This window comes from Pipistrellus kuhlii, unplaced genomic scaffold (assembly GCF_014108245.1).
Source record: "Pipistrellus kuhlii isolate mPipKuh1 unplaced genomic scaffold, mPipKuh1.p scaffold_m20_p_1, whole genome shotgun sequence".
Lineage (NCBI taxonomy): Eukaryota > Metazoa > Chordata > Mammalia > Chiroptera > Vespertilionidae > Pipistrellus > Pipistrellus kuhlii.
In genome coordinates, this window is record NW_023425404.1 from 124,713,429 (window position 1) to 124,737,200 (window position 23,772).

Here is a 23,772-nt window from a genome sequence, read left to right on the forward strand (position 1 = left end):
GCCTGTGGGAGCCTCCAGCTTGGGATGGAGGCCACCCCGCTGCTGGAGGCTGAGGGCAAGCCCACCTCCTGCCTCAGCTTTGTGAGAAAATGAGCAAGAAGCTCAGACGTGCCCATCAGTTCCAGAGCAAGAAACTCTGGCAAATGGTTCTAACCCCAGCCCTTCCTGTCCTCTCCCCGCATCCCCATTGGGCCTCGGAGGGACTGTGCCACTCTGAGCAGGGCCCTGAAACAGAGTCAGGGCTTTCACGAGATGTGACGATCTGAAGGAGCTGTCGGTGCCACTGCCAGGTGGTCACCGTCAGGGCCCTGCTAGGCTGCTTTCCTCTCCCTGTGACAGGAGGAGGACCACACCCACAGCAGAGGCCTTGTGCCCACTCACCAGCCACGCTCGTCTGACAATGACCAGAGCCTGATACCGAGTGGGCACCGGGCGGGTTGGAGCTCGGGAAGGGGCATCATTCCAGGGACAGGACAGAGGTGCCAGAGCATCTGTGGAGCTGAAGTGGGCGCTCCGAGATGGAGAAGCTGGGAAAACCGCCTGTCACTGTCATGGAAGGTGTGACAGAACCTCCCTCACAATTCCGGGCTGTCGGCAGGGCTGTGGCTGCGGCTGCCTGCACGGAGCTCAGCACACGGTGCTGTGTTGTGGCTGAACACTGTCGGGCTCTGGGGGTGGACAGCATCCCTTGTAAAGCCTGTAGCCACAGCACAGGGACTCCAAATGCCTGCCCTGGCCTGGACACCGACCTCTTTCTGACAGGCAAGTGCACTGAGAGCAGGTTCCCGCGACGCACCTGTGAGCTGAGCTAAGTGCTGGCAGAGGGAAGGGCCCTGAGGACGATGACACAATATGCAGACCCAACAGCCGATAACCGGAGCCCCTCGTGGGAGTCTCACCTTGAGCACCTTTGGCATTCTGGGCCTGAATCCGGTCCTCCTGAGGATCCAGCCTCATTTTGGCTTTAACAAACAGAACGCAGGAAGAAACAGCAGTTTCCTCACACTGTGTCATACCTTGGTCCGTGCAGTCCCAGGATACCCTGAGCGGGCCCACGAGGGGTTGTCCTGACTTCCCATCGTCCAAGATCACCAACCAGAACCAGAACCGTGGCACCACCGAGAACACCTGGCTCACTGGCAAAGGCACCCTGGCCTGTCCCAAGGCCGGGGGTCGAGCCTACAACCTAGATATGTGCCCGTGATTGGAATTGATACCGGGACCCTTCAGTCCAGGAACTGACACTCTATCCTCTGTGCTAAACCGGCTACAGCTGGTTTCCACATTTTCAACAACATACATATGAGTATTACTTCATAATCTGATGGCATCGGGGGTGGGGGATGGAGATTCCTTGTAGCTGAGGAGCCTAGAATTACAAAGCCAGAGAGCCCTGTTTTTGTGCCTAAAGTGGGCATCAAATGCCACAAGGAACGGAGGCCAGCCTTGGCAGGATCCGCAGAGACGCTGGTCAAACCCCACCCACCCCCGGCCTCCAGGGTTCTGATTAGGTAACAGTTAGGAAGAGTTAATTCCAGTTGCATCAACTACAAGCTCAGCATAATCAGATTCAAAATCCAGCAAAGGCAGGGAAAAGAGTGCGACAAGCGAAGGTGGGGTTCACGCGGGGACAGACAGGACCTGCGGTTCACAGCGGAGGGTCCGTGAGGGGAGGGCGGGCCGGAGCAGGGGAGGCAGCAGGGAGTCACAGGCAGCAGGAGCAGGGCCAGCAAGCGGTCAGGGGTGCACACAGCGCGGGCCTCCAGCACAGGGACACAGCGACACCGGGCCGGCTTTTTAGTGGAAAGATCACAGAAAGTTTAGGAAGCTCTCAGACAAGCAGCAGACACTCAGTGAGCATTACTTACCAGTGAATTTTATTTTAAAAGCATTTATTTTTATTTACCAGCACTAGAAACAAAACGGATGCCCTGGGTTTAAGGGCGGGGAGGGTGGGGGTAGAGGGATCTTAGAAAATCATTCAGAAGACCTAAGTATCAGAAGGAAAACTAAACTTCAGAATTTACTGAAAAAAATGTAGGCACTGAATTAAAAAACAACAACAACAAAACAACTTGTTATGTTAGATGCTGATCTGCAAACTCGCAAACTCACGTGGCATTTCACCAAGTGAGACTTGCAAATACAATAATAAGAATACATTTCTACGTTATTGCCATTTAACAGACAAAACAACAACAACAAAAACCCAACCTTAATTAGTACCAATATGCTATAGATGTGATTTAACATCCCCAATCCACTGTATGGAGAACGATGATGCTGATTGGCTCAGGTAAAAGAATAATGAACACCAAAGAGGGGTCAGGGTGATGGATAAAATTGCAAAATATTCCGCTCAGGGTCTATCCCCACGCAGCCCGCTATTCAGTCGGACCCAGACTCATCACAGCAATGTGGCAGAGGTGAGAATTATACTGCAGCCAAAGAGCCCCACAAAACTAATCTGAATGATCGTCAAAATCACAAAGCGCAGCAGCTGGCTGCTGGAGTTGCCATGCTCTGTCACCCAGGTACACGGTGCCGGCGCAGCCCAGGAAAGACGGGGTACAGATCTTTGGGAGCTGGGTCAGATTTTTAAGAAATACTTTTCTGGAGACAAACCAACGCCTCCGACCCGGCCCCCGCGTCTCTAGTGCACTGGTAGATAAAAACGGGCCAGGCGCCCTCGGTTAGTGCCCTCGGCGAGGCCCGCGGCACCTGCTGTGCTGCCACGCAGACTTACGTCAGTGATGGTGTTCAGAGCGGTGTCGGCACCGATGCTGAAATCGGACCCCGGCACGTTGTTGGACACGGTGGCGGGAACCATGATCATGGGGACACAGAACTCCTCGTGCTTCTCCCGGGCGGCTGACAGTTCCAGCAGCCCCAGGTAGGCCTGTGGGACAAGCGTGTACAGTTGGGGGGCGGGCAGAAGCGGGGCACCGATAGGACCACTAGGGAGTCAACGTGGAAACACATGAAGGTCATGACAGGGACAAGCAGTTCTTTAAGCAAAAAGGGACCCAGGGAACCTCGTCCTGTAGACGAAAGACCAAGGCTCCTATTGACAAGTGTCTTGGTACTGGAGACTTGAATTTTCTTGAAAGGAAACCATAAGGTTATCCTGGGACTGATCCTGGTTGAATAGGAAAAAAAATAAAAAATAAAAAAATGCCAACCGGGATGGCTCAGTGGTTGAGTGTCGACCTATGAACCAGGAGGTCACAGTTCACTTCCCAGTCAGGGCACATGCCTAGGTTGGGGGCTCGACTCCCAGGGTGAGGTGTGCAGGAGGCAAATGATCAATGATGCTCTCTCATCATTGATGTTTCTATCTCTCTCTCCCTGCCCCTCTCCTTCCCTCTCTGAAGTAAAAGATATATTAAAAAAAAAAAGAAAGAAAAAGAAAAAAATTAAGCCTACAGTCCAATATGGGATAAAACAAATGAGCTGGCCACATAACCCCCTTCTCTCTGAATGGCCATGGACTGCAGCCTCAGGGGAGAGACTCATTCCTGTTGGCCTGGGAGACTCCAGAACTCACAGGACAGAGGGGCCTGTCCAGGACTCAGGGTCGCCTCCCGCTGGGTGAGTCCCACCCCTGCTCCGCGCTGCCTCACCGCTGTCCCGTGGCAGGCAGGTGGACCTGGAGTGCTAGGCCGCAGTTGGTGGGGAGCTCGGTGGAGCCGGCACGGGCCACCACTGAAGCCTACGGAGTGGAAGAGCCAACCGGGAACGGAGCGGACGTACCTCAAACCCACCGATGATGAGCAGCGCGTTGATGCTGTGGGCGCGCATCTGTGAAGCGATGTCTTTCAAGTACTTCGCGGGGAGGATCCTGAAAGTAGTTCCAGAGAGATGAGGCCAGACAGGCTCACAGGGTGGACTGAGCACTGCCAGCACCCTGGCGGCCGCCTGCCCCGGCTCCGTGTGGCGCTGGGGCAGCTGCAGTGGGAGGCCAGCTCCCTCCTCCCCGTGGCTCCCCCTCCCCGTGGCTCCCCCTCCCCGGCTCCCCCCTGCCCCTGGCTCTCCCCTTCCCCTGGCTCCCCCCTCCCACTGGCTCCCCCCTCCCCGTGGCTCCCTCTCCCCGGCTCCCCTCTCCCCGTCGCTCCCCCCTCCCCGTCGCTCCCCCTCCCTCAATTCTCCCCCCTCCCCGTGGCTCCCCCTCCCTCATGGCTCCCCGTCCCCGTGGCTCCCCCTCCCTCATGGCTCCCCCCTCCCTCGTGGCTCCCCCTCCTTCATGGCTCCCCCTTCCCTCGTGGCTCCCCCTCCCTCTGGTTCCCCCGCCCCGTGGCTCCCCCCTCCCCGTGGCTCCCGCCCCCTCATGTCTCCCCTCTCCCCGTGGCTCCTCCCTCCCCGTGGCTCCCCCCTCCTTGTGGCTCTCCCTCCCCGTGGCTCCCCCCTCCCTCGTGGCTCCCCCTCCCTCGTGGCTCCCCCTTCCCTTGTGGCTCCCCCTCCCTCTGGCTCCCCCCTCCCCGTGGCTCCCCCCTCCCCATGGCTCCCGCCCCCTCATGTCTCCCCTCTCCCCGTGGCTCCTCCCTCCCCGTGGCTTCCCCCTCCTTGTGGCTCCCCCCTCCCTGTGGCTCCCTCCTCCCTATGGCAGGGGGGAAGCATGTGGGGGAGCAGCCCATGGCAGAGATGGCCAGGGAGCAAGTCCCTAAGAGCTGTGTTTTCAAAAGAAAACAAGGAGAAACTTCCCAGCTATTCAGTAGCTTCACCTCAACAGAATTACGCAGCCTCATTAGAAAAAACACACCCTGATAACTTGCAAATATTCACAACAAATATCACTTAAAGGGAAACTTCCACTTTTATACTTTATACAACTTCATCTCCTTTAAAGTCACATCCACTCGTATTTGTTCTCCCATTTCACACACAGCCACCAAGTCAGACATGGGATAGACTCTTCCCAAGAGCCCCCCCAAACGCTGGCCCAGCCATTCCATTTTGCAGCCGGGAGGACACCGTGCCGGTGCTATTGGTAGACCAATAGGAAGCTGCAGGGCAAACATGTCCAGGCCTGGGCAGTCAGGGCAGCCAGCAGGCGTGTGTCACGGCAAGGGTCCCCCCGCGTCTAAGATAAAGCTCTCGAAGCATCGTCAGGAGGGGTTGCCAGCTCACCCAGAGCTTTGCCAGGACGGCACATAAAGCACACGGTGTCTGGTTAAAATGCACCTTCTACCACCAGCTATTGTGAGGAACGGAGGCTTACTGACTCAGAAACATGTTGGGACTGGCCTCCAGGGTAGGTGCCACTCTGCTCTGTGCCCAGGCACTAAGCCACTGTCCACCTGCTCTGACCCTGGTCTACACACACGGTCCCTGCAGCTCAGTGATGTCCCTCATCATCATCCCGTCCCCTGAGGCGGATTCCTGCCGGCCACCTGCTTTCTCTCCTTGAGGCCCAGGAGAGATTTGGGAGCACATGGTCACTTCTCAGCCCTAACCACTGGGGCCTGCTGGGCGGGGCCAGGACGCGGAGCTTTCCCAGCAACGGCCCCAGCTCCTCCTCTAGAACGAGGCCCTTTCTTCCTCGTAAAAGCAGGTCCGAATCAAGAAGGGAAATTACCGTTTTGTCCCAAGAATGGAGCCACCTTGTCCCGTCCAGCCTCCAACATCCGACCAGCCGATTTCTTTTATCTAAGATGCAAACGGAATGAGACGGCTCAAGTGAGAAAGGAAGGAGATTAGAAGTCTTACAAACAGCTCAGGGGGCAGCACCTCAGGTGAGCTGCCTGTCTGTAGGCATCCATCATGATGCAGAGGGAGTCACTGCCATCAGCTACAGCAGCCCTCCTACCCATGGGACATCCCCACAGCTTAGTTTCCATCAATAGAATAGATTGGCACTTCAGTTGGCCAAATTATACCACTGGGAATTAAAGAAAAAATTAACAGTATTGTGTTTTTTAATTGACATAAATTAAAAAAAAAAAAAAACTTCTTTAATGAAAAATTAAAACAAAAACAAAAACACACACACGGAAAGATAGATGATGCCAGCTGGGGGTGTGCACCCTCCCTCTGCACACCCATCTCCTGGGCTAGGACTCTCCCCTCTCCTCTCCACAGCAAAGCCCTTTCCTTTCACACCTTCTCTGTGCCATTACTTTAAGTACCACCTGTATTGCGGTGTCCCCCAAACATGGATCTTTAGCTCGAGCCTCTTGAAGACCCAGACCATGACCTCTGCCTGCTCACTGGCTACCTCCCAGGGTGCCTGCCAGACACATACTGAACATCTTGGCACCTCAGCGCCTCTTACATTTCCTCGCGTCCATCAGCTGCAACTCAGGCCAGAAACAGGCTCATTCTCGTCTCCTTTTTTCACCCCCAGGCATATTTAGGGACCAAATTCTACAGGCTCTGCCTTCAAAATCCACCCAAGACCCTAGAAGATGTCTCATTAATACCACTGTGGCCGGTCTGGACCAGGCAGCCCACACTCCTGCCTGGGTTACTGCGGAAGCCTTCCAACTAGTCTCGTCTGTATGCACCAGGCCCCTGCTCAAAACCTGTCTCCTCAGAATAAAAGCCAAACTCTTTACAAATCCCATGAAGGACCTGGCCCGTCTGCTCCCCACCTCATCCCACCCCAGCCTGCTCTCCTGCTGCATCCCACTAGCCCTCTCCCACCTCTGAGCACCTCAGGCCCCTGCACTGTCCTGCTGCCTGGGACAGCACCTTCTCAGCCCTTCACCTGAGACTGAAGCCCCGCCCAGCTGCAGACCTGCCCACCCCAGTTCCAGGGCTCACTCAACCCCTCTGTGTTGCCCCTCTAGCAAGGTCACTTCCTCACCTGCTCCCACCTGCTCTGCACTTACAGTCTACCTTCACCTCCCTTCAGCTCCCTCCCTAAAATGAAAGCTCCATGGAAGCAGTGGCTTTGTCTGCTTTCTTCACAAATTTACATGGGTAGCATGAGAACTCAGTAAACAGTCGCCAAGTGACCAGGCGAATTGACTCTGTGGACAGGACACACCTAGTGGAGTGCAACCGTGGTCAAGTTACTGCCTCTGACCATATTTTCTCACAAGGAAAATGGGACAATATCTCAGGTTTACTGAGAGACTACACCGGTGAGCCCATGTCAGTCTCATGGGCGTAGAAAGGTCCTTCCTTAGGATGGGACCCTAGAGCAGAGGTTCTCCTTAAAGAGCAGGCACTGTGCCCCGGCTGCTGTAGCTCAGTTGGTTGAGCATCATCCTGTGCACCGAAAGGTTGTGGGTTTGACCCCCCTGGTCAGGACATGTGCGGGAGGCAGCTGACTGATGGTTCTCTCTCACATCATTGTTTCTCTCTCCCTCCCTCCCCCTTCCTCTCTCTCTAAAATCAATAAAATCATATTTAAACACACACACACACCCACACACACAGTTGCTGTGTTCCTGAGGTCCCCCACTTCCCCATGACTTTCCCGTCGAAGACATCCCTCCACTGGGCACCTCCTAAGGGACCCACCTGGCCTTTGGCGAAGCCCTCAAAGCCATCATAGACGGCAAACATCTTGTGTCCTTCTGAGATGCCAACCCGCACGGCCGAGCGCACAGCAGCGTTCATCCCGGCAGCCGGGGCACCCACGTTGATGACGGCCACGTTGCAGCCACTCTGCAAGACAGGGGGCAATGTGGCACTTGGCACAGCTGTGTCACCGACCCATGCACACCTGGGAGGGGGCCCTGCCCAGCACCAGGTGCCAGGAGTGCCTGGCCACGGGCAGGGAGGCTGCGGCATTGTCCAGGGCAGGAGGTGGCAGGGGAGCGGGGTCAGCGGGGACCGTCAGGAGTACCCCTGGGAGCCAGTGGGCAGTCATCACCCACCTTGGTGATCTGGGAGTCTGGCTTCTTGATGCAGAGCTGCTGGTAGATGTTGAGGTTGCCCTCAAAGCTCCTAGAAGAGAATGACACTGTTGGAACAGGTTTAGAAGGTGCAGGGAAGTAGAGCGCAGAGAACAGTGGTACAGGGAGCAGGCAGTCTGCAAATGCTGTCCCGTCCCTCAGGGGCAGGGGCCTGATGGTACCCGAGCCCTGCTGCCTTCAGGGGGGACACAGCATGGGGGATGTACATCATGTCACTGGGCTAAGGGACAAAGGCGTCCAGTGCTTCTCAGGTTTCTTTGCCAACACCCTACCCACTTGCCACTTCCTATCTTAATCTCATTACTTCGAATGACGCCCTGTCCAAAATAAACAAAGAAATAAATGATACCCCCCCCCCTCCCTAATAATCACCGCAGCGCTCAACCTGCAGAAATGGCGCCTGCTCGCCATCTTCTTTCTGCCTTTTCACAGTGGGATTGGACAAGCACAACCTCTTGGGGCCTTCTGAAGGAATAACCCTGAGGACCTTCTGAACAGATAACTCCCAGGCCTGAGGAAGGGACAGGCCCACAGCACACGTTCCAGGACAGAGATTCCCTCATTCACCTTCCTCGGAGCTGCACGGCCTCCTTGAATCTTTTCTCATCCATCGCCTTCTGGACGCCCTGGGTCTTTAAAGAGAGGAAAGAGGAAGACAGCAGGGTCAGGACTCGGTGCAGCCTCACGCCCAGCTCGGTGCCTCCACATGGTCCCCATCACGTCCAGCCTCAGCAGGCCAGTAGCCTGGGGTGGACCCACAGTGGGCCTCAGCTGGCCTGGCACACCCGGCTGTGAGGGGGACACAGGGGCCACTAGCTCAGGCACGTCATGGAGGAGGTGAGGGTGGCACCGCTGGCCATCCCAGGCAGAGGTCCTGAGGTCTTCGGGATTTCACTCTATGAGAGCAGAGCCAGGAGGAAATGCATCTCTCGCACAAGGTCCTGACAAATTCACAGGTGGATTCTGGGAGGAAAAGATCAACAGGATCTAGGAGCTGGGGACCCGGATGGGGTCTCTGCATGCAGCCAACACACCCAAGTAGGATCTTCAATCCGAGGATCTCGGGTAAATTATTTATTTGGTTTCCTCATCTGTACAATAAGGAGAACACGCCCTATCTAGTGTCATCTGTGGTTAGGAAACATGCCAGATTGGCCCTGGCTAGTGTGGCTCAGTTGGAGCCTTCCCCCATACACCAAAAGATGGCGGGTTCCATCTCCAGGTAGGTCATGTGCAGGAGGCCATGGATTGTATCCATGTTTCTCTCTCACATTGATATCTTTCTCTCTCTCTGAAAATCAATTTAAAAATAATTTTATAAAACACACCAGGCTCTTAAGAAAACACCTGCACACAGCAGGTGCCAATGAAGGGCTCACTGTGGCTTTTGTGAGCCATCCGGCTAGTTTATCATAATGTATGGTCATCTGGAGGACAAGCCATATTGTACCTACATGTTTATCTCTGAAGGAACAGACATGTGACATAAGAAATAGGCCCAGAACAGACTACTGCACACAGTTCAATGTCCTGATCATCTTAAGCCTGTCATCTCACTCTCTCACAAACAGACATGCACGCACACACATGTATACACACAAACACCCTCCCACACAAACACATGCATGTACATCACTCGTGTACACACATGAACACACTCACATGCACACGTGTCAGACACATGCTTAAGACAAAAATACATATGTGTGCACGCGCAGACACATGCATGAACACACTCACATGCAAACATGTCAGACATACATATGCTTAAACAAAAAATACCTTTGGACACATACAAATATATACACACAGCTTAATGCCCTCCCACAGGCTTTGAAGTGACGTGTCTAAGGTAACTTCCAACAAGTCCCTTGACTGCATTACATAATCACCTCTCTGTGCATGTTATCAAATGAATAATTGCTGGAAAAGACCAAGTAGGATGACAGTCATGGACAGACTTTGAGAAATAAAAGAGAAGAACAATTTCCAATGCACCTCACTACCACCTCCCCTTGTGGACTCGGGTGGGGAATTACAGCCTGGGCCTGGAGGAATGAATGTCCCCTGAATTAGCCAGGCCAGGGTCACCCCACAAACTTGGACATCCTTGGGAACAGGATGAAGGAGAGGCTGAAATCTAAGGGGTTAAGGAGGCCCTGGGCACCCCACCCACAGATTCCTCCCAGACACCCTCAAGGACCCCCCCGCCCCCAGCACAATCTTCCTGACACAGTAACCTCCCCTAAAAATGAGACAAGCAACTAGTCTGGGTGATAGGAGCCTGCTGCCATGCCCACAGGGCAGCTCCACTGGTCCTGATGAAGGTCATCTAACTCCCTTGTGGCTTGGCAGCCACAGACCAGGGACCAGGTGCCAGCTGTGCCCGCACGCCCCTCCCCAGCTCACCATCTGCACACACTCCACCAGGGGCAGGCGCACTGCCTGGTTCCCGCTCAGCGACACCACGCAGGCCGGGGTCTCTGGTGTGGCCTGCAGCAGGGCGACCACGGCCTCCACCCCCATGCGGCTGGCCTGCAAGTGACATTCATGAGAGTCAGAGAAGGCCCACCACCCACTGAGGCAGCGCTGTCACCAGAGCCCCTCAATGCTCCAGGCAGAGGCATCCATGGGCCCCTAACCCCTGAGGTTCAGACAACCCCACTGTGTCCTAAACATACATTCTCCTCAGCTTTCTTTCTGTTCTCTGGGACTGAGTGTAGTTAGGTACCCAAGTCCTTCCTGCTTAACCCAATTCCAACAGAAAGATTTAGTCTCCACCCAGAAGTGGTGGGGAGGGGAGAGGAGGGGATGAGAGGGGAGGGGAGGGGAGGGAAGGAGAGGGGAGGGGAGGCTCTGTGGTATAAAGAACAGTGAAGATTAACAACCCAGGATCTGGACTCTGGGCTCTGCTGTCCCAGGTTCTGTTTCTAGAGACCTGCATGTGAATGCCACTTCCCACATCCTGGGTTTGGTCCTAGAGTCCCTGCCATCCTCCACTGTCCATGTGGGTGAGGTCTCCCAGCTTCTGGGTGACTGGGGCCGGGGAACTGCTCTGGTCTGTCTGGCCTGAGTCTCCCAATGACAAGGCCTGGAGGGTCTCAGAGACAGGCTGCCCCATGCTGTAGGCAGCAGCTTTTGCCGGATGGCGCTAGTGAACAGCTCTCAGTCTCTGGTGCTTCCAGAAACTCCCCTTGGGAACAGGACGGACAGTTTCCACCTTCACTTACCAAAATCCTGTCAAAGGCCGACGGCGTCCCGCCTCTCTGCACGTGTCCGAGGATGGTCACGCGGGTGTCGTATCCCAGCTGCGTCACCACCAGCTGCGGGAAATACCTCCATCAGGGGACAGAGAACAGGTGCAGGCAGATGGGCTCCCATCAGAAGACCGGGTTGAAGCTGGGAGATAATTTCCTATTCTCTCTTCGCATCTACTTGAGAAACGTTCTCATTCCTAAATTTTGGTTCTTAAAGGAATGCTTAGGCCAGTGGTCAGCAAACGGGCTCGCGAGCCACATGCGGCTCTTTGGCCCCTTGAGTGTGGCTCTTCCACAAAATACCACGGCCTGGGTGAGACTATTTTGAAGTAGTGGTGTTAGAAGAAGTTTAAGTTTAAAAAATCTGGCTCTCAAAAAGAAATTCCAATCGTTGTACTGTTGATATTTGGCTCTGTTGACCAATGAGTTTGCAGAACACTGGCTTAGGCTAATGGCTAGCTGAAAATGCTTTTAAATAATGCTTTAATTTTTTAATTTAAATAGAATTTTTATTTCTCCTACCTTGCAAATAAACATAAATAACATGATTTTTTTTTTTAAGCTTTTATAGCTTGTGTTGAAAGCATGATTAATACTTTATATAGAAAGGTCAACATTTCTTGACTCGCCCTACATTTGTAGTGTCTTTGAAAAGTGTGACCTGTAAAGTGAGGTGTCCCCTTTCACCTGTGCAAACAGCTGAGTGGCAGGGGCAGGCCACGTACCCTCTGGGCCTCAATCACTCCTCTGTAAACATAACGGGGGTTGGGCTCTGTGAGTTCCACGGTTCAATCTCCCCTTCAATTAAGTGGGAATTTGTGCTCTTTCCAGATGACTTCCTGTGATAGCAGGCAGTTAGATGGGCATGAGCAGAGTGACAAGCCAGGTAAGGAAGGTCACCCAGGGCTCCTAGTAGCAGGCAGCTGTCCTGTAGGTCTCGCCCTCAGGGCAACCTTTCCTCCCCTAGCACAGCACTGGTCACAGAGCCCCTTCGAGGAGGAACTAGGGGACAGGAGAAGAGACTCATGGGACATCCTGGTAAGTCCTTGCACAACCACTCCTAAAACTGTACGCTTCAGGACAATGGCCCGCATCAACGAATCTTAGGAACAAAGCCTTGGGTCTGCTGACCACAGAAACAGAGTGTTGGTCACACTAGAGATGACATCTGGGCCTCAGTTGTGTTTCAGCTCCAGGAAAGGAAAGCAGCAAGGCCTGAGCACCTTTTCCCCATGCCCTTCTTCCTCAGCTTGTGCGACTTTTCTGCCTTTTTCCCCCTAAGCTAAAACGGCCTTTCTTTTGCCTCTGTAACTTGTTTCCTAGGTCCACACAGCCCAGCTGGCTCACCTCCTTCTACTGCTGTGACTTTCTAAATAAACTTTTGCTTATATTTGAGTCTTGGCTCTACATTCTTTCTTTCCTTTTAAATTTATCTTTATTTTCTAAATTATTATAGATGTCTCTTTTTTTCCCTATTGACCCCCTCCAACTCTCCCACCTCCCTAAGCTTTCACCACACCATTGTCTGTGTCCATGGATTATGAATATATGCATTGAAATTCCCTGGTTAATTTCTCTCTACCCCCACCCCAGCCTTCCCTCTGAGATTTTGTTCATTAGATTCCACATATGAGTGAGAACATGTCATACTTGTCTTTCTCTGTCTGAATTCTTTCTTAGCCAAAGGTGAAAGACCAAAGTCTAACATCTGGGGCCATTCACCATTCACACTAGGAAATGTTGGCTGATATCTTTCACAGCCAACTCTTAGTATTTTAAGATTTAGGAAGGTGAACAGCTGGTACAGGGAATAGAGAAGGCAAACCTGAGAAACCAAGTTGACAATATCCTTCGCCCTGATCAGCAGCTTCAACCAGAGCCTCTGTCCCCCTGCGATGTTCAGACAGAACGTGCCCAGTTGTCCCCATATCCCCATAACCAGGGAGCCTGGCCAATCCCGTCACTGGCCTGAGGAGTCAGCACCCTAGGCAGGGCTCTGTGGCAACAGCACTGCAGTGTGGGCCCCTCTGCAGGCAGGGAGTGGCAGTGACTCACATCCAACATTTGGCTCAGCGGGTGCTCGCAAGGAGAGAAGGGGACAGACAGGGGGCGCTGCTGGGAGCTGACCCTCCTAGCTCTCAGAGTGGCTGGGCCCAGAGCTGACCCTCCATGCCCACCTTCTCCAATGCTCCCTCTCTCCGTGGGCGGGCGAGCTCTGGCCCCTGGGAGATATTCCCAACAGTATCCAGCAGCACTGACTCTGCAGAAGCCGGAGCTGTGTGAGCCTCAAGCCACTAAAGCTCTGAGTCATTATGAAATAGTTTTTAAAATCAGAAAAAAAACAGAAATGTTTCAGAATAATAATGCATCATGCCAGACCCCCTCTGCCAGCATGCCAGCATCTCCTGTTTGCAGGCAGGCAGCGGAGGAGGGAAGAGGAGGGGAGACTGACACACTCACATCCTTGATTTGCTCCGAGGTAATAGGTTTGTTTTGGGTGTCGATTGCTCCTTCGGACACAATGATGATGTTCAGCCTTTTCTTCCGGGCCCGGTTCTAAGGAAACAGACATGAAAATCCTCTGATGCCTAAATGCTCTTAACAAAACCAGGACCAGTTTGCCTCGATTGAACTGGCCAAGAGGCCGAAACGGTCAGCTAATGTCACACGCTCTGTTCACTAAGGACACGGGGAGGGGAGGGGATCTGGGTGAGTAGGAGCAGGAGGGGGCAGGGGCTTGAGATTTGGTGATACCACCAGAGCTGCTGGCACCCAGGCAGCCCTAGGCTGGAGGCTTTGCTGGTTGACCTTTGACTGTGCTCCCCTGACAGGATGCCCACAGGCTGGCTCCCCAGCCAGTCTCCACTGTAAGCCTGACTTCCCACCACCTCTCAGGAATCCTGCCCCAACCTGGGAATCTCAGTCATTGGGGTCAGGTGATAGGGCCCTGGGTCCAAGCAGGAGGCAGGAGGCAGGAGGCAGGAGGGACGTGAAGAACTCAGAGCCCAGCCGGGTGGGAAGCGCCCGGCGCAGGAACAGGAACAGGCCGACGGGCGCTGTGTGACACCCGGGTTGCGCTGCCCTCACAGGCTGAGGCAGTCTTCCAGGGGTGCCCCAAAACCATTCTCCCCGAGTTTGTTCTATAGTGCCCCCCAGGAAGGACCCTCGGGGAGGGAGGGTGTAAGCAGGTGGGGCGATGAGGCCCAAGAGGGCAGTGCTGGAGCTGCCCCTGCCCAAACCCAGAGGGTGCCACGCACAGCAGGCTGTTCTCACGGGGCCGCCCATCCTGGGACCAAAGTCACAAATACATTTGCCCTTTGTTGTTGTTTTTTATAGATATTAATGGATGTGCAACACTTTGGAGAATGCATCTATCGGAGATTTTCTAAAAGGTGTAAAGATGTGACTTCAAGAGTGATTATTTCAGCACCAATAGAAAAGCGAGGTCAGAAAGAATGACATGTCCATGAGTATGGGCTCGGCCACACTCCATCGTGGGACGTAATACCCCGAGGTGGCGAGAAGTAATGGAGGCCGCACACCTATGTGGGGAGACGCCTTGCCTACCTGCTGGCTCCCCACCTGGACCAACTCGTTTACTTGCTCACTGGCTCACTCCTCACAAACCTGCTAAGGAGCAGTCTGTCCCCCAGCTACAGCGAGGAGCTCAGGACATGGAGGTGGGGTGTCCACTGTCCCCCTGGGAGTGGCAGAGTGGGGCCTTCGGATTTCAGTCTTCCCCAATCCTATACTGACATGCCCGTGCCTGGGGCACCTGAGACCTGCATCTGGGGCTGGTTTATTAAACAAAGTATTTGGAAAACATCCTCTCAGTAGTACATTCACGGCCTACAAACATGAACAGCAGATACCAATATCAAGTGTCTTCACACAGGGGCAGGTTTACACCATCGGCCGCACTCTGCCCACTCTCCGAGGCCAAAACATTCTGATTCGTGTCCTGGCTGACGGGGCAGCTTACAAAGCCTGCAGACAAGACCCACAGCTACAGAAATAACAGACAAACCGGAAACATGCGCCTAAGACGCACAGCCTCAGCCCCGACCTCTGATCGACTGATGGGGAGGGTGTGTTTCCTGGTCCCTGAGGCTGCCATCCTGGGCCAGGCCGGGGACCGACAGGGAGGAGGACAGCTGGAGGAGACACGCATAGCCCCTGGGGGTTGCGACCTTACACAATGTCCCGTGAGGTGGTGATGACACAGGTGTCCTCCACAGCACACAGACCTACCCGTCCGTCCAGGAGGGCCACCCACCTCTCCCGCAACCAGCCCCGTAGCTCCTGGCACCAGCTGGTTGGCAGAGAACACTGCCCCATGCACAAGTCAGACCCAGAAATGATGAGCTCATTTGTCACTTCCTTGCTAGTGTTTGAACTTTGAACACGCCCTGCCTTCTCTGGCCTGTTTCCGGTTAAGAGCTCCAACTTCATACAAGGCCCGACTTCCAAGCCAAGGTGCAGCTTGGCTGACAGTTTCCTTCCTGGGGCTTCAGGTCAGCAAAGCTTATTTGGTGTTTTCTGCGAATCCCCGCCTTTGAATCCGACACCCTGAAGGTGACTGCAACGTTACTGCTCGTGTCCTCAGTGCGGGCAGTGCTGAAGTGCCTGCTGTATACACTGCACTTAGCCTGTGCCATGGGCTTACATTGGTTCCCTGTCGACCAGTCATAAGAGGGTTGTAAACACAGAGCATGGGAACTCCTCACACTGGGGTTTCTGTCCTGAAAGCTGGTGTCTCACATGAGACCTCACATGCCTTGTAGTGGGAGATGTGTTTTACAGGAAGGAGTACTCTACAGTGCCGGCTCCAGAGCGGTGCGCCAACCCGACTTCAAGCCCCACACAGAGGGGACACCGGTTGAGAGACGTGCCGTAGCCCGGGCCAGTGTGGAGGGAAATTCAGATCAGAGTGAGAACACATGTCTTCCTACAGATCAGTGGAGAGAAAATAGGAAACACATTCACCCCCCGAAGCTATCTTTCAGTAGCTGCAATCTCACAGCACCTCCTCCATGAGAGCTAACCTAGCCGGTGCTTTGCATGGAAAAACGGAAAGGTTGTCACTTTTCTCTACTGCCTCACTCTGCAGCCTGAGACATAGACCCCTGTGGACAGCCACTACCTGCCACTGCCATTCACCCGAGCATCCGATGTTCCCACCTGTCTAACACCTCCCAGACTGAAAACCCTGACGACGCTCACGGGCACAGCCAGCGCCCGGAAGCAGAGAGCGATTACCTCTGATAGCTTGACGCACATCCTCTCCTGCCAGCCCTCCTCCGGCGGAGACTCCGGGAGGAACACCCAGTCCGCCCCACAGGCCAAGGCGCTCACCAAGGCGAGGTACCTGCACAGAAATAGCAAGGATGCAGTCAGGCTGCCGCTAGACACCCGGGGCCTGGGAACCGCGGGGTGGACAGAGCACCAAGCCTGCATGGGAGGCACTGACCCTGGGGAACCCTCCCGGGGCACTGGCACTGGGTGCAGGGCTCTCCAGGGGGAGGGGGGAGGTCCTTCCCACCCGATCATGTCTGCACATACGTACCCGCAGTGTCTCCCCATCACCTCGAGAACGAAGGTCCTCTGGTGGCTGGAAAAGAGAAAGGAGACATGCACCCACCGAGGCTGGGAAGGAAGAGCTGGGACACAGAGACACAGGCGCCCCCAGAGCCATGCACACGGCAGGGCTGTTCAGTGACTGTGGCAGGAGCCCCAGCTTCCAAAACAGGACCCGTTTTCCACAGAAGCAAAAGCTACTGCAAGGGTCTTTTCAACTTTTGTGAGTAAAGGGGCTCGGGCTGCCCCTTCCCAGTTTCACATTTTACAGCGTCATCCACACCTGGGTGCGTGAGGCTGGAAAAGGAACATGGGGGGCAGGATGCCTCCCCACGTCTCTAACAAGGGCTGTGGCGACATTCACCCACACTTTTATTTCCCGCGATTCCTGCCTGAGAACGCAGCAGAACTTAAGATAATGATGAGTTTTGTCTTTCAAATTTTCTCCCATGAACACATTTTCCTTCTATAATGGGGGAGGGAGGGAAGGAACGTCATAGAACTGAAAATAAAAAGTGAACCCGAGAACACTTTTTTTTTTTTTTTGCACCATTTCTAACACTCAAGCGACAAGAGCTGCACCAGAACACCCTCTGTGCACCCTCCCAGCGTGCCCGCCCACCTGCACCTCCTCTACCTCTGGGCCGTCGTCATGATAGCGTCCACGACTTCAATGATGCGGTGCAGAGCCGAGTCAGTGCCGATGGTCATGTCTGTGCCGCAGAAGTCGTTGTCGATGGAGCCCACCATGCCCACAACGTTGAGGTACCCGTGCTTCTGCACATCCTCCTTGCTGATCTTGCCTGTGAGGACACAGCCACAGGCTCCGTCACGGGGAGCAACCCCGGGGCCCTCGGGCACACACTCCATAGCTGGGAGACAGGTCGGCCAGGGGGACAGAAACCCACGACTCGAAATGTGTTTTCTAACTATTGATTTTCTTTTCTTTTTTTTTCTTTTTTTTTGAAACTCTCCATGACCTAATCCTCTACCCTCACAGAAATCCATGCCAGACAACAGGGCGGTGCTGGCAAGCTGGGAGCTGTTGCAGATGAGAGCACAGGGCTGCCAAACTCAAAGGGAGGGGTCGCACGCTGCCATCAGTGGGTAAAGCCAGGAGAACAGCATAGCTCTTACTAAGGAAATATCTCAATCACAGAATAAAGTGGTGAAGGATATGACATAACTATCACATTGATGCGTCAGAGGCCCCCCGGGAAGCCAGCCCACCAGGTGGTCATATCTACTTCCAGCTCCCACAGAGTGAGCAGATGTGCCTACTACCATTCAGAGTGGTCGAGGTTGGGCAGCTCAGGCAGGGACCTGGGCGGCTATTCCTCTTCGGTGTCACCCCCAGCCTGCGTCAGCCCAAACTGAGGAGGCCAGGAGGTGCGGGGAGGCCCCTGCTGTGAGCCACTAGTGCGGCTACCAGCTCCAGCAATGAGACTCCCTGCTCAGACTTTGTATTAAAGACAATTATGTAGCAACTCTGTTACCACATTGACACTAATAGAGAAATGGGAAAAGGGAATACGGAAGGCTGGTCAACCTTAATTTCTCTGAATGGTTGGAGCTGTTCACTCATTGTTTATTAATAGTTGAGACATTGGTAGTTAAAGCAACCTCCACCTGTTAATCATATGTAAATTCTTGCTGATTGTCTATTATTGGAATTTCCTGCCAAAAGGATATGGGTGTTTCCCATAGCCTCAATTAAAGGAAGAGCAAGGCCAGAGCGGAGGGGGGAGGCAGTCCTCCCCCTGGAGGTGGACTTCCACCTGCTCCCCATTTTCCCAAATTAACTCTTTTCTAGCCTCTCTTCATTTGTGGGCAGCCTTCTCCAGAAACGGAACCTTGAACAGGAACTCTGAACCTCGCGGGAGTAGAAGGGGCTCCCACACCACAGTACAGGGAACTAAGTACTATTCTTGTTATTGTTATTTTTGAGGTCCAATTTGAATTCTGAGGCGGCGACTAAGATCTGACACCACCAATACCTCCGGGACGGTCAGACAGGCAGCGGGTCTGAGACACAGCGCTCTGCGGGGCTGGGAACAGGACAGGGCAGCCAACCCCGGAGAGCAAGGCAGAGACTCACCGTCTTGGGCCAGCTCCTCCAGCAGCGCGCTCCACTCCTCCCGGAAGATGTTGGCCCCGGTGAGGCTGCCGTCCCCGCCGATCACACACAGGTTGGTGATGCCCCGCTGCACCAGGTTGTGGGCGGCTTTCAAGCGGCCTTCCCGGGTGCGGAAGGCTTTGCACCGGGCGCTGCCAATGATGGTCCCGCCCTGGGAAGGAAACCAAATCCTAGTTATCTGTCTCCTGCAGCTGTGCAGAAAGCCGGGCAGATCAGCGCCTGTGGGTGCTGGTGCGGACACAGGACTTCCCACAGTTGGTCTGCAGTGGGAGTTTATAGTTCCTCTGTTTTTAGCTCCTTCTGGAATTCAGTGGATAGAGACGTTGGCTCCCTGCCCAGGGGGGCCGAAGTAGGGTCTGGAAACAAGGAGCAAACTCAGCTAAACACGCAGACAAGAGTTTGCGAGGTGATGACAGCCATCCGGAGGCTGTGCAGTTGGGGCAGCCAGACCCTGAGCTCTGCCAGTGCCCCGAGCCTAAGCCAGCCCAGCGCTGCCATCAGCCTGGGTCAGAGAGCACCCAGTTGGAGGCCTGGGCCACAGGCTCCCCTCTGTTACTCAGAACTTATCAGATACACAGGCAAAATAGGAAGCTGCACACCAAAGAGATTTATTTCCAATTATATCTCCTTTAACTCTTCTTAAAGGCTAAATTGTAAATAAATAAATAAATAAATAAATAATATTTTTTTAAATGAGGCTGGCTCATCCCAGTTTCCAGAGAGCTCAGTTGTGAGTTTTCCCACGTGGGTCTTCATAAATGAAGAATCCCTAGCTGCAGTTAGAAAAATGCAGGGCTCCCTGCCATGCCTCAGGGATGCACGTATAAATCTGGAATTTGCATGCACGCCTTCAAGTGCACCCTCACTTCACAGAGCTCACTCATCAACAGTGGTCAGTGTGGCAGGGGCGGCGTGATGACTCAGCACAGCCATGGAGCCTGGGTGGCAGCTGCAGGGCTCAGAGCAAAGGTGAGAGGGCCATGTGATTTCTAACAACTGGAAGGTAAGTCAGCAGCTGATAGATGGTGTGAAGATAATACAGCCAGAGCCACAGGGATGAGACCAGGATTGGCTAAGTAGGCAGCACACACACACACACACACACACACACAGCCACACTTGTATCTCCTGTCTTCTGCACAATCACAACAGGACAAAGGAAATGCATCCTGTACACACAGCTCATTGTCTGGAGTTCAGACAACAAGATTTTTGCAAATATCACTCTACCTACGTGTTGGTGGGTGCCAAACTTCCTCCCGTCTCTTTCAAGGAGACATAGCGTAAAGGTCTACGGTCAGACTTATCGCTCTGTGATGGGTATTAAAACGTACACATCACTATCATCCCCCAAACATGATGTCAGTTGAAGGTGCACAATGTGCTCAGTTGATAGGTGCCTGTACTGTGAAATGATTACCACAACAAGATTGGTTTATACATCTATCAGTCTGCATAACTGCCTTTCTTTTTTGTAGTGAGAACTTTTACGATCCACTCTCTTAGTAAATTTCAAGTGTATAATGCAGCATTGTGAACATGGTTACGGTATACGACATGATGACTTATATATGTACACACTGTGAAATAACTACCACAATCAAATAAATTAACACACCCATCACCTCATATAGTAACCTTTTGTGTGTGTGCTGTGAGAACACTTAAGACCTATTGTCTAATATAATACAGAATTATTAACTACTAGAGGCCCAGTGCATGGAATTCATGCACTCGAAGGTCGGGGGGGGGGGGGGGGGGTCAGCCCGGCCTGCACCCTCAGTCTGTGAGGACCTCAGGGGATGTCTGATGGGGAGCAGATCTAAGCCAGCGTTTCTGTAGAGGCTGGAGAGGATCCAATGACAGATAGCCGCTGTGCTCTCCAGCTGTGAGCCTGGCTCAGGGCTTCTGGCTGAGCAGTACTCTCCTTGTGGAAGCACACTGACCACCAGGAGACAGCTCCTGCATTGAGCATCTGCCCCCTGATGGTCAGTGAGCATCATAGTGACCAGTCATTCTGTCATTCAGTCTATTAGCATTTTATTATATAGGATAGTCACGATGCTGTACTGAGATGCAAGCATATATTCATCTACCCTTTGGCCATCATCTCCCCATATCCTTGTCCACCTAGCCCCTGACAAATACCAGTTTGTTCTTTGCTTCTATGAGTTTAGGTTCTACATATAAGTGAGATGATACAGTATTTGTCCTTCTCCGTCTAACTGCTTTAACATAATGCCCTCAAAATCCATCCACTGTGTCCCACATTGTAGGAGTTCCTTCTCTTATATGACTAAATAATATTCATATATTTTCTCATAATTGTTTTATCCATTCAACCACTGCTCTAGCACCTTCACAGCAGTGTATCCATTTTATTCCTTCTATTATAAAAGTACTCAACAGGCCCAGCTGGTGTCTCAGTAGTTGAGTGTTGATCTATAAACTAAAAGGTCATGGTTTGATTCTCAGTCAGGGCACATGCCCAGGTTGTGGGCTCAGTCCCCAGTGGGGGGCATGCAGGAGGCAGCCAATCAATGATTCCTCCTCATCATTGGTGTTTCTGTCTCTCCCTCTTCCTTCCTCTCTGAAATTGATAAAAATATGTTACAAAAGTGCTCAATAGGAGTCACAGATGAATACATATGCTACAAAAGTAAACCTACAGCAGTGCTTCATGAAGTCTTTTCTTGCCATGTGAGCTCTTTTTTTTTTTTTTTTTCTCAACTGTGTGAGGCCTTTGTTAAGCTATACAGTGTTCTGGAAATTTATTAGGTATAATTAAGTATAAACATGAAACAGCTGGGCAGGCATCTTTTACAGTCAAAGTGAGCAACTGTTTCTTTGCCTAAAGTGGTGGTGACCTCATGCTTGAGCACATCAAAGAAATCCATGCCATCTGGAGCAGGCCAGGACAGGGTGCCACCTGCCCTTTAAACCCACAGCCCACCAGGCCCAGGTGTTTCAGAGGCTGAGCACTGACCTATGAGCCAGGAGGTCGTGGTTTGATTCATGATCAGGGCAGATGCCTGGGTTGCGAGCTTGATCCTCAGTGTAGGGCATGCAGGAAGCAGCTGATCAATGATTTCCCTCATCACTGATATTTCTCTCACTCTTTTCCTCTCCCTTCCTCTCTGAAATCAATAAAAACTAAAAATGAATAAACAAGCAAACCCAGGGCCCTTGGAGCCGTTGGCTGGGATCTCTTCCAGGCTGTGATATCTTGATGCCCAGGAACTCGAGAAAACCCAACAGGCACAGGTATTTGCCACTAACCACACAGCACCAACAAATCAAAGCTGCTTCAACACGAATCTGGTGTACATACCCAAATCTGCTACAAGTACCACGAGGAACGCTAGCTACTATGCATAACATTTTTATTGCAAGGATATTTCCTCCATTTGTATGATGTGAAGTGCTTCTACAAAATTTAAGAGACACATTAAGAATGTTTTCTTTCCTGTCGCCAGGCAGCACACTGACCTGTTTTAAGCCTGACAGCAGTATTAGGACAAAAGTCTCCAAACTCAGAGAGTGACTTACAGAGAGAAACAACCTAAGGAACCCAGCACCTACCACTTGCAGAATGCTGGAGACGCTCTCCCAGTTCGCTTCCATGATGTTGTTGCCGCCATCCACCATGCCTTGGTAGCCCTGGGGGAGAGAATCAAACCGTTTAAAAATTGGGTAAATATTGTTGTAGTTTTAATCCATCCTAAACTACATGAAATGGGAATACCAGTGACAATGAAGGTAAGTGCCCAGGAGCCCAGCATTTGCAGACAGTCCATATGAGTGCCACTCACAGTCATCAGTAGTGGGAAAGCCCCTTGAATTTCATCTCTAAGAGTGGGAATGTCAGCCCAGACTCATCCAGGGCACCGTGGGGAACACCAAGTGTGCCTATTGCCTAATGGTGCCTGAGAGATTGAAAAGGGACTTACCCCCAAACTGTCTGTCATTTAACACCAACCTGGTGTCAGTCACATGGCATACCTGAAACACTCCTGTCATGGCCCCCGTCTGCCCAGGCAGACCCATGCTGATTTTGCTATATATACAATAAGATTTATAAGCACAGCTGAATTCAGTCTTCTTCCTTCCCATTAGTGACATCTTACTATACCAGGGGACTGAGAGTAAATCAGGATACAAGTGCTCACTTGCCTGGAACCCCAAAATAATCACCTTTCAATTCTAAATGCATCTCTCTTTTACCCACAGACTATATAAGATCAAAAAATATAGAAAGCTCATATGCATCTTTATCTAGGTGACTCACTTTCCAGATAAAATGAAAGTGAGTCACCTAGAGGTCATGGTTTGATTTCTGGTCAGGGCACAAACCAGAAACTAACCATTTAGTAAGGCTTATCATAATAGATTATTATTGTGAATTCAGGTCCCCTACCTAGTGAGGGCCAAGAGGAAATGAAAAAGAATAAAGATTTTTAATAACGAAATGCCCATTGAGTATGGAGCCTTGTGCATAAATTAATCAACAGTATAGGCATCTTGCTGATGGATTAATTTATATATTTAAAAATGTAAAATATCTGTAAATAATATAATGAATAGATTATGTAACATTTTATATTAGCATATTTATATGATGAAATACTATCTTATATAATAAAGAGGTAATATGCAAATTAACTCTCACACCCTCACAAAGATTGCTGCCTATGACCAGGTGGCAGGGGGGCTGTGAGGGGTGACCAGGCTGGCAGGGGGGACAGTTGGGGGTGACCAGGTCAGCAGGGAGGGCAGTAAGAGACAACCAGGCCGGCGGGGGTGGGGGGAGTGAAGGGCAGCAGTTAGGGGCAACCAGGCCAGCAGGGGGTGGGGGGAGTTGGGGGTGATTAGGCCAGCAGGGAGTGGGCAGTGAGGGGTGACTAAGCTAAGCTGGAGTGGGGTGGGGCAGTTTGGG

General features: G+C 52.5%; 1 protein-coding gene across 3 annotated transcripts in view; it reads right to left on the reverse strand.

Moving 5' to 3' along the window:
• LOC118702396 (phosphofructokinase, platelet) overlaps positions 1-23,772 on the reverse strand; it is a 62,464-nt gene that overhangs the window by 8,933 nt on the left and 29,759 nt on the right. For all 3 annotated transcript variants that reach the window (XM_036408280.2, XM_036408288.2, XM_036408298.2), the window contains 14 exons: positions 22,419-22,496; positions 18,798-18,987; positions 17,337-17,502; positions 16,689-16,733; positions 16,382-16,490; positions 13,583-13,678; positions 11,096-11,188; positions 10,275-10,400; positions 8,433-8,497; positions 7,827-7,896; positions 7,468-7,614; positions 5,576-5,646; positions 3,754-3,841; positions 2,747-2,899 (listed from right to left, as the gene is read on the reverse strand). In XM_036408280.2, the coding sequence (XP_036264173.1) occupies positions 2,747-2,899; positions 3,754-3,841; positions 5,576-5,646; positions 7,468-7,614; positions 7,827-7,896; positions 8,433-8,497; positions 10,275-10,400; positions 11,096-11,188; positions 13,583-13,678; positions 16,382-16,490; positions 16,689-16,733; positions 17,337-17,502; positions 18,798-18,987; positions 22,419-22,496 (1,497 nt within the window). The remainder of the gene's footprint in view (positions 1-2,746; positions 2,900-3,753; positions 3,842-5,575; positions 5,647-7,467; positions 7,615-7,826; positions 7,897-8,432; positions 8,498-10,274; positions 10,401-11,095; positions 11,189-13,582; positions 13,679-16,381; positions 16,491-16,688; positions 16,734-17,336; positions 17,503-18,797; positions 18,988-22,418; positions 22,497-23,772) is intronic.